General features: G+C 45.2%; 1 protein-coding gene across 1 annotated transcript; it reads left to right on the plus strand.

The window, feature by feature from the left end:
* The first annotated feature begins 760 nt into the window (after positions 1–760).
* On the plus strand, positions 761–9,422 carry she (Src homology 2 domain containing E). Its single transcript, XM_037073713.1, has 6 exons — positions 761–2,036; positions 2,519–2,645; positions 4,704–4,958; positions 5,194–5,611; positions 7,373–7,492; positions 8,174–9,422. The coding sequence occupies exons 1-6, from the start codon at positions 1,596–1,598 to the stop codon at positions 8,364–8,366; spliced, it is 1,554 nt and encodes a 517-aa protein (XP_036929608.1). The 5' UTR covers positions 761–1,595; the 3' UTR covers positions 8,367–9,422.
* The last annotated feature ends 214 nt before the right edge of the window (positions 9,423–9,636 follow it).

The raw sequence follows: 9,636 nt of genomic DNA on the forward strand, positions 1-9,636 counted from the left end.
GCCCAGCCTCTTCGGAGGAGGCGCTGTGATTGGACGGGAGAGCTAGATAGAGGCGGAGCTACAGATATCGGCTACGTTCGCTATTGGTGACATCTCTACGTCACTCATTCATTGTTTGGGGCTACTTTTGAGACCTTTTCGCTGAGAAACGGGATCCTGCATGTTTACTCCAAGTGAAACAGCCTAGAAAACTGCAGGTGAGAGGCATGAAAACAAAGATTTTTCAGGACTGATGGAGCAAGGTGCATGCACAGACTGGTTCCTCAGTATTGTTTTATTTAAACAATTCGCCAGTAGATGGCGCAACTATCTACCTGCTGGTAGTTCAGCAGCATCTTTCCAGGGCCGCTAACATTAACAAAATCCAACCCTCTGCTGCAAGTGCATGGCCTCAAAACACACGAAGCAGCTGCGAGCAGCTAATTCAATGTTGTTTTACAGTAATTTTATTTAGGTGGGTGTTTGGTTGTTTTAAGATGGCATCTAGGATGACATAAAACAAGATTATTAATCCCTCTGTTGGGAAACTCTCATGTTACAGCAGTTTGAGAGTCATCGACAGAGAGAGAAGAACACCACTGACTCAGTTATAGATTAGTAAATGTAAAACAAAGCAAGCAAGACAAAAATAAAAATAAAATGGAATAATATAAAGTGATAATAATATACATTTCTGGCGGTTATGCAATGTGCCGACCAGCAGATCAGGGTTCAGTATCCTGCCCAAGAACACTTTGACATGCAGACCAGAAGAATCGAACCAGCGACCTTTCAATAACAAGACGCTGGCTATACCCCTGAGCCACAGCTGAGTTTAAATCTCTTCACCTCCTTCACGCACCTCTAAGTGGGGGGGTTTGTTACATAATCAATAAAATTAAGTGCATAAGCAAATTGGGCATAGAATAACTCGTCAGTCCTTTCGCGATTATTCACAATTAACTGACAGGGAAATGAAAACTGTGAAAAAACGTGTCTGTTGGCATTAAACCAACTTCTGATAGAGTTTGGAGATTTTCAGAAACTTCTCTTGTATATCCACGGGGACTGTTACTGTAAAACTCCTGCCCCGTCCCGTATACGCACAGCTCCTCCCTCCCAAAAATCCAGCGACATCCCACAGTCAGCGCTCACAACTTGCCTCTCCATCTCGTCACTTCATCTGGTCGACGGACTGGACGCATCATCTCACGCTCCGGGAATGGGATCTCTACTGGGTGAAAAGAAAAACTTCGAGTTCTTTCGAGTTTACGCTCTCCAGAAGCTACTTTTCAAGCTGCAGGGATAGTTGTTACTGCAGGTGCAGCGGGCAGAAAGCAACAAAGAGTCACTGGCCAATGACTTCCAAGAAGTTGACGACAGTTTCAGACGCTAGGAATCAGTACTGCAGTAGCACGAAGTGGTGAATTTGGCGACTAGGAGATTCAGACCAAGGCTACTTCAACCGAGGCGTGCGTAAAATATCTGTGCGTAAAGTTGGAGCTGTTGCGCACGGTTCGAATTTAGCTCAAGTGGGGCAGCTGGTGCGAAACGTATGAGATATAAGAGATTTGTTAACTTTTAAGTCAGTGAGGAGTGTTAGTACCTAGACAGCCATGGCAAAATGGTTCAGGGATTTCCCCATCAACCTAAAGAACGGAAGCGAAAGGGTCCGCTCGGCCTCTGAATCTGGGCCACAAACTCGAGCCAAGCCTTCGTTTTCCCGTGACAGTCTGAAAGGAAATCCACGCAAAGATGGAGGAGTTGGGGGGTTACTGGCAGGGAGAAACAGGAAGAATTCGGCTATAGAATTGGGTCGTAACAACGCTGGTTCTGGCGGGACGGTCTGGGATAGTCTCACAACTGGCAAAGGTCGCAAGAACTCCAAGGTCGACGCACCAGATGAGAACCGCCAGGTCAGGACCTCCAGTTTGGCGCAAGCGTACATCAGCAGGATGATCAAAGTGGACAAGCAGGACAAGACCCCCAAGCTGAACGGGATAAGTGAACAGAAGCAGCCCGAGAACGAAAAGGGCAAATCGGACATTAAAACAACGGTGAGTAACATGTTCCACTTTTTGCATCTTCATATTTCACGTTAAAGAATGAAACCAAGCCTGACAAAAGCAGCACGTTAAAAGTCAATAGACAGTGCAAAGAGCTAAAGTCATTGTAGGCTTGAGGTCAGTGCTCTCCTCTGTGTCTTCTCTCGCCTCATAACTCTGTATTCAGTTTCCACCCCTCTCAAAAGAACACAATGTAGTGAAATGGCATTGTGTCACATCAAACAGGCAAACACAATGCGCTGACCTGTTTGCGCAAGTATTTCTGCTTGTCCCTCCATCACTCATCACTCATAGACACCACACACACACACACACACACACACACACACACACACACACACACACACACACACACACACACACACTGTATCAGATCCCCTCTCCCCCCCTGCCTGCTCTCTTGTCTGCAGGTAAGTGAATAGATGTAGCAGGCCAGCTTTGTGCTTTTCTGACATCTCGTTTCTTTCTGACAGCTGATCATCCTGGAGGACTACGCGGATCCTTTCGATGCAGAGAAAACCAAGGAGCAGAGGGAGGCTGAGAGGGCAGGCGTGAACGACGGCTACATGGAGCCCTATGACGCCCAGGTCATCATCACAGGTGAGGTCACAGGGGCAGTCGTGATCTATCTGACTGCATTATGTCAAACAAATCTGTCTATGATTTAGTGCCGCTCTCCAGGGTATTACATTGTTTGGTCAGAGATTGATTTTAAAGACAAAACACGTTCAAAGCAAACCAACATTGCAAGTTGTAAGGAATGTCTTGGTTTTAAAGTAAAAGAGATCATCAAAAGATAATGAAGTAAGGGCAGAATCACATTAATTTACCTCATAATCATCTTTGTACATCATCTTTGACCAGCTAAATAAATAATATGCAAGCCAAGGGACAATTTTATCACATCTAAGCTAAGTTTCCTGTACATACAGCACATCACGTTCTTTCTAAAGAGCCCTTTTAAAGGGACTTTGAGCCAAACTCGACCCTCGGTCTCTCTGCTGACTTCCCACCCCGCTGGCGGTTGCCATAGGAACAGTGTTGTGCAGGGACAATGGGTGCAGCTTCCTCTTCCAACTTCCTGTCTCCTGCCTCTGTTTCCTTTGCCCCATTCTCTTGATAGGAAGTTGGCCCCAGTGCCCCCCCCAGCAACGCACGCACGCACACACACACACACACACACACACACGCACACACGCACACTTTCTGGTCCCTTACATGTGAAGAGAATCGAAAGACCCCCTCACCCCTTCCCAAAACCTGTAGGTGCCCCCCCTGGTCTCGCCCAATCACTTCCCAGCAGCCAGGAAGTAGCCTGGTCAGCCAGCCAATCAGCAGCTGTGCTGACCTTTTCTTCCTGTAGCTCCATTGTTTGGTCACACAATAGTGCAGACTCACAGGCTACCTGTCAGACATTAAAGAAACACAACAAGTTAAATCCCCCCCCCAAAAAAAAAAAATGAACGACATGTCATGACAATCATAATATAGGGAGCAAATCTTTTAGGGTACCATGCTTTGACTTTCTGTATTACTGAACTCTATAAACATTCTAATCTTTGCCGCTTCAAAGATATACAAATGTGACATACAAGTGTATGTTGATCAGTTTTAATTTCCTCCTTTTTATTTTGCGAAGTGTCTGATGTAGCTCAAATGTCAGTTCTTGGTGATCTCTGTGGGTATAGGACAGCAATGTTATAAAGATGAATAATGGCAAGCTTGCTGCAAGTGTGCACGAGTGTAATTAGTTGAAAACAAATTAACTTAATTATAATTTACATTTGAATAACACGCAACTTCAAGTTTATTAGAGGCACCTGATCAAAGCTAATGGAGTCTTACACAACAGCTATGCAATAAATTGTATTTAATTTAAGCTTAAAATGATCTGTTATTTATACTATTTTAGAGGTGCGGTTATTGAAGTTGATGGTTATTCTGAAGGCTGGCTGGTGCTGTTTAACTGTGTTGTGTTGTCTACTGACAGGTTACCTCACCATTTTGCTCTTCCGAATTGTATCAATAAAGTTTTATTAGAAAAAAACCTCAGTATCATGCAATGGTATTATTCAACAGGACAAACTACAACATGCTAAAGGACCAACAAGTCAACATCACCTTCAGCAAAAACTAAACATATAAACCTTCATGGGGGCGGGATTTATTTGCAGAATGGATGTATGTGATAGCTGATAGTTTCATTTCAAGGGTTAGGCTTAGAATGGGAGAGCTCACTATCACATTATTACTTCTGTAAAGGAGGGTGTATTGTAGGTTGCTTGTTTGGTTTGTCAGTTTATCAGCAGGATAACACAAAAACTACCGATCGGATTTCAAGGAAACTTGGATGGAGGGTGGGTCTTTTAACTTTTGGTGCGGATTTGCAGTCCCAGAGGACTCATAGCACTGTCACCTGCTTCTTTTGAAACTTCGTCTTTATGACATTTTTAGGCCAAATTGTCTCTTCGTGATGGTTAAAAAAAAACTGTAATAAATCACAGAGGAACCTTTTTGGCCTTTTGACAACAGTTTTCCAAAAATAAAAAGAAAGAAAGAAAAAAAACCCAACAGCAACCAACGAACAGCAGATTGTAATTTGCTTTGATTTGAGTGCTAATACTGTTACCTAATCACCTTTTAACCTCTCTCCTGTAGAGGTCCGCAGACGGGGCTCCAAAGACCTCCTGAAAGTGTGTGTTCTGTTGGACCGAGGCCAGAGAGAGGGGAAGGGAGGAGAGGGGAAGCCCATGCCCCCAAATATCTACGACACGCCATACGAGGGCGGGCTGGAAGGCGACCGCGAGGGGGTGTGGATCCCTGTCACGCGGCCAGAGTCTGACGTCCGTCCCGCCGGAGAGTACGAACTACCCTGGGAATGGAGAAAGGAGGACATCGTGAGAGCGCTGTCAGGTAGAGAAAGGGAGAGTGGGATGATGGGAAGGGCGGGGGCTCAGGGTGTGGAGGAAGGATGCCATGAGTTTTATTTGTACAGCGATGCCACAACAATTTTGTGTTTGCTTTAGAGAGGAAACAAAACAATCCCGATGAATCAATTTCCAGAGTTTGTGTTTACTTTGGTGTCTCTCGCATCCTTTGATAGAATATTATTATGAAAGATTGATATTGTCTCTCCTGCTTCCTTCAGCTCAGTTCGAGGCTGTGGATTGTTCTCCCACTAAAGAGAACGGTTCAACCTCCGGACGCCAGCAGCAGCAGCAGTCGCAGCAACAGCAACAGCAACAGCAACAGCAGCAGCAGCAGCAGCAGCAGCAGCAGCAGCAGCAGCAGCAGCAGCAGCAGCAACACACCCTGAGGCAGAAAAACTGGAACCATAAAACCCTCGTACCATCCTCTTCATCCTCCTCTTCTTCTCCCTCCTTTCCCTCCTCTCCTATCCTCAAGCTCTCCCCTCTCTCACCGCCATCTCCCTCTTTCCCCACCCTCAAACTCTCACCCTCCTCCAGTCCTAACAAACTCTCCCCTCCGTCTCCTACTTCTCCCAGTGCCCCACTGGATGGGGAGGCAGCCAAAGTGGAGCCCAGCCTGCCCCTGGAGAAGCAGAGGTAAGGATGGAGAAGACACTCTTATCTGTATGAGGGAGGAGGGAAATGTTGAAAATGATGTTTATACATTTTATTATGGGAAAAATGAGATCACAGGATAACAGCCCCCAAACTGTTCTGGACTGGGACAGGCGACATCTGGCAAATGTTCAACATGACAAATGGAGGTCTGCACAGATCTGTGTTCATCATGCACAAAAAAACAGGAGAACAGTTACAGCAATTGCATATAATGGGACATTAAAACCTCCGCCATGGTCAGATCAGAAGCCTAATTCAGTATCAATCTTGAAAGCCCTGAATTACTTTACATTTTCAACCACATTAAATCTAATTTAAGTTCACAAAAAAAAAAACCTTCCTGGATTCATCCATTTTTTTCTGATCCACAACAAATGTTAATGAGATCTACTCTGGGCCCATCCTCCATTCTAGTTTGGTGAAAATCCGTTTAGTATATTTTGTGTAATCCTTCCGATAAACCAACAAGCAAAAAAAAAGGGCGAAAATGGCAGAGGTAATACTTTGGTAAATATTAAGACATAGGAGCTGCTATTTTAGATCTGTACACAGAAATGAAAGTCTGGGTCCAACTCCCAGGCAGGTTTCCTCCAGTGCTCTGATAAAAAATACATGCAGGTGAGGTGAACTGTTATCTTTATGTTATGATTAAATTGTAATCTTTTGACTGACTTGAAGTCAACCTTGGACAGGATTAGCAGATTGAGGGACTCAAACAGAAGAGATGGGGTTGAGACATTTGGTTGCCTTCATCTCATCTCACGCCTGTTTATTTATTACCAAGTGCTTATCTTATAAACTCTGCAGAGGGAAAGTGCCACATCCTGCCTTCCTGTCTGCTTTCTGTGTTGCCTTTGTTTTGACGAGAGAGCACATGACTTCTACTATTTGTGTTCACACTTTGGAAGAGCGGCGCCCTCAACAGTTTTGGGCTGAAAATCAATCCCCCTTTTAAAAAAGTTGTAAAGCAATCAAGAAGATTTCCTCCAACAACTTATCTGGTGACTCACAATGTCAAATACACTGCAGTGGCTGCCAGGCTTCTTGGCCAAAATCTCACATTTATTTTACACTTGGCTCTGTAGAAAATTTTAAGTGAAATTTGGCATTTATCACTGAGCCCACAGCGTGGGCCAGCGGCACCCTCGTGAACGCCGAAGGGAGGTGCACCCTTGAGGCCAGGCCCTGGACACAGAGAGGACTGGAGAGACTCATACAAGCATGGCCTTTCTCTTCAGATGGAACATGCGGGGAACATGCTCAGAGCACGTTAGCATTTTCTTCCTCCCATGTTGCGGCTGAATGTCAGTGTGGTGTTTCGCCTCCAAGCAGGAAGGCCACATACAGCCTGTTTATACATAGTGCTCTCACCTGTGGCCACTGTCAGCATCACCTTGTGTCCCAACAGGCCTCCCTCCACCCTCACACAGCCACATGCATTATGTTTGTCTGTTTTTATTTATCTCTTTGCCCTCCCGCGTTCACCTTTGACATTGTTAACTCATTCGATCCACTGTGTGTATCTGACCATCTGATTTACGGCGACAGTAAATCTTTGCTGGTGTCGCTGCGTTTGCTTCCTCCCGCCGGTCTCGTTCTCCCTCCTGCCATCATCACCTATCATTAACTTGACATCTGACTTATCTCTATATGTCACCGAGCTATATGTCAGTGATCTGCTGTCTCTCTCTCTGCATCTCCCCTCCCTCCCCCTCCCCCTCCCACCCTCTCCTCTCCAAGCTGGTACCATGGCAGTGTGAGTCGGCAGCAGGCTGAGGCTCAGCTGCAGCGCTGCAGGGAAGCCAGCTTCCTGGTGAGGGACAGCGAATCAGGAACCAGCAAGTACTCCATCGCTCTGAAGTGAGTGCGCCCGTGTGTGTGTGTGTGTGTGTGTGTGTGTGTGTGTGTGTGTGTGTGTGTGGAACACGGTACACGCACGCTATATAATGCAACATGCACATATTTATTTATAGCGCTGTTTTTACCCACTTTTGTTTTGCCCCACCACAAGCTCAGTTTTTCATCGGCTGAGTTTTTACAGCTTTGCTTGAAAACCAAATATGCCTCTTTAATGTTGAATATCTTTTCATATGTCAGTAGTGATTGAGCCGCTGGCAACTGGCATTGCGGTGAGAACCTCTCAGGCGTTAGTGCATGATAATATGTGTGCCATTTGTTGGAGTAGACAGTACTGATAAGCGTGCCAGAAAGAACAGGTTCTGTTGGATAAAGGCTGAAATCCTCTCGTGCGATTGCGCGTGTATGTGTGCGTATGTGCACGTGTCTGCATGCGCATGAGTGCACATTTGTTGTGCGCTGCTCATTCATTTGAGAGTCCACATCATTAACCCCATTTACACATCCACTGAACTCCACACGCTGTTCGAGGAGAAAGGAGAGAACATTTCTTAGTTATGACATCTTCACTATGTTTCAAGTCTTGAGCCGCCCTCGACTCTGACTAACGTTGTGCGTGTTTGTTAGTCGCAAGCCCGTCTCCTCTGACAAAACATCTTTGCTCTGTGTGTCTTCTTCCATTAGGACCAGTCAGAGTTGTGTGCACATCATCGTGGCCCAGACTAAGAGCGTTAAGGGCTTGGGCTTCACCCTGGATCAGAGTAGCTGTGTCTTCTCCAGTATCCCCGAGCTGGTCCACCACTACTGCACGCACAGACTGCCTTTCACTGGAGCAGAGCACATGACCCTGCAGCATCCTGTGCCCAGGCCACACTGAGCAAACAAACACACTGGGACAGAAATACACATGCGCATTACACAATTATGCACAAATGCACACAGACACACACTTGTTTAACACATGTGTGCACACACATACTCAAAGATATGCTGTTTTGGATTTTGTCCTTTGTTTGTTTGTTTCTGTCGCTCACATGTGCTCCCTAGTGGCCAAAATTGTACATTACAATTTGCATTGATCACATTGTTAGTGAGCTCATTGTCCCCAGACTAAAATCTGCAAAATTCACAAACCCAACACCCTCTCTCTTATTATCTTATCTTATTTGCACCGTAGTTTTGTCCACTGAGCGTCCAGGCCACACAGAGCACTGGACCAAATCGATTTCCATAACTATGCACAAGATGAAGCGCCGTGCTCACTTTAACCAATCTGATATCTGAAGCGAGCGGAAAGGTTTATAATCACCTCACGGGATGCCCCTTACATCGAGGTGCTGACCTCATCATTTAGCACAATGCCATCTAGTTAGGCGTGGTCTGCCAGATCAATACACCTGATTGGAGTATATTCATTCATCCATCTGACGTGTCAATCAGCACATCGACCACTCCTGAAATCAGGCTCATTTGCCGGCCACTCTGTCAGTCAAGAGAAAGAGCTTTATTGATTAGATGATTAGTACTAGTGTAGTGGGAGGGGTCTTATAGCATTATGGTGCCCCATCAGCAAAAATGCTTGAGTGTCTGTAAGTGCGCAAAGTGAACATGTGCGGACACGTGGCGGACCCTGCCACCTTTCTAGCTACAAACACAAACTTCTGGACCTGATTTTCCTCAGCTTGTTTATTCAGTTATGGAAAACAATTACATTTGAGTACATGGGTTTGAATTATTATTACCTCATAAATGTTGTGAACATTAAGATTCTGAGTTTGAATTTCTTCTCCAAAACTACATAGTGCCCTTTTAATGACGTATGTATGAAGTGATTATTTGATATTGTCAGATTATTTTTTTTTTTACATAATTATGTGTGCTGTTATATTATTGTTGTAAGACTTTCATGCAGTAAATAAAATTCACATTATCTGCAGACAAACTGTGTTATTTATAGATGAGCCGGCAGCAAGTAGTCCGAGCAGGGTCCAAGGAGAAGAAGGCAGCGAAACAGAGATGAGAAACTAACTCGAGTGAATCTGTGTGCTTTTCCTCCTGTAGCTGTGAAACCATTGACCTGAGTGTGAAATCAATTACAGTTACACACACACACACACACACACACACACACACACACACACACACAC

This window comes from Acanthopagrus latus, chromosome 17, assembly GCF_904848185.1.
Source record: "Acanthopagrus latus isolate v.2019 chromosome 17, fAcaLat1.1, whole genome shotgun sequence".
Lineage (NCBI taxonomy): Eukaryota > Metazoa > Chordata > Actinopteri > Spariformes > Sparidae > Acanthopagrus > Acanthopagrus latus.

What these genes read in the sequence shown, in the direction of transcription:
- she (XM_037073713.1), top strand. Translation starts at nt 1,596, where the DNA reads ATGGCAAAATGGTTCAGGGATTTCCCCATCAACCTAAAGAACGGAAGC. An exon ending in CGCCCAGGTCATCATCACAG is followed by an intron (nt 2,646 to 4,703) that starts GTGAGGTCACAG and finishes TCTCTCCTGTAG; the next exon opens with AGGTCCGCAGACGGGGCTCC. An exon ending in CTGCCCCTGGAGAAGCAGAG is followed by an intron (nt 5,612 to 7,372) that starts GTAAGGATGGAG and finishes CTCCTCTCCAAG; the next exon opens with CTGGTACCATGGCAGTGTGA.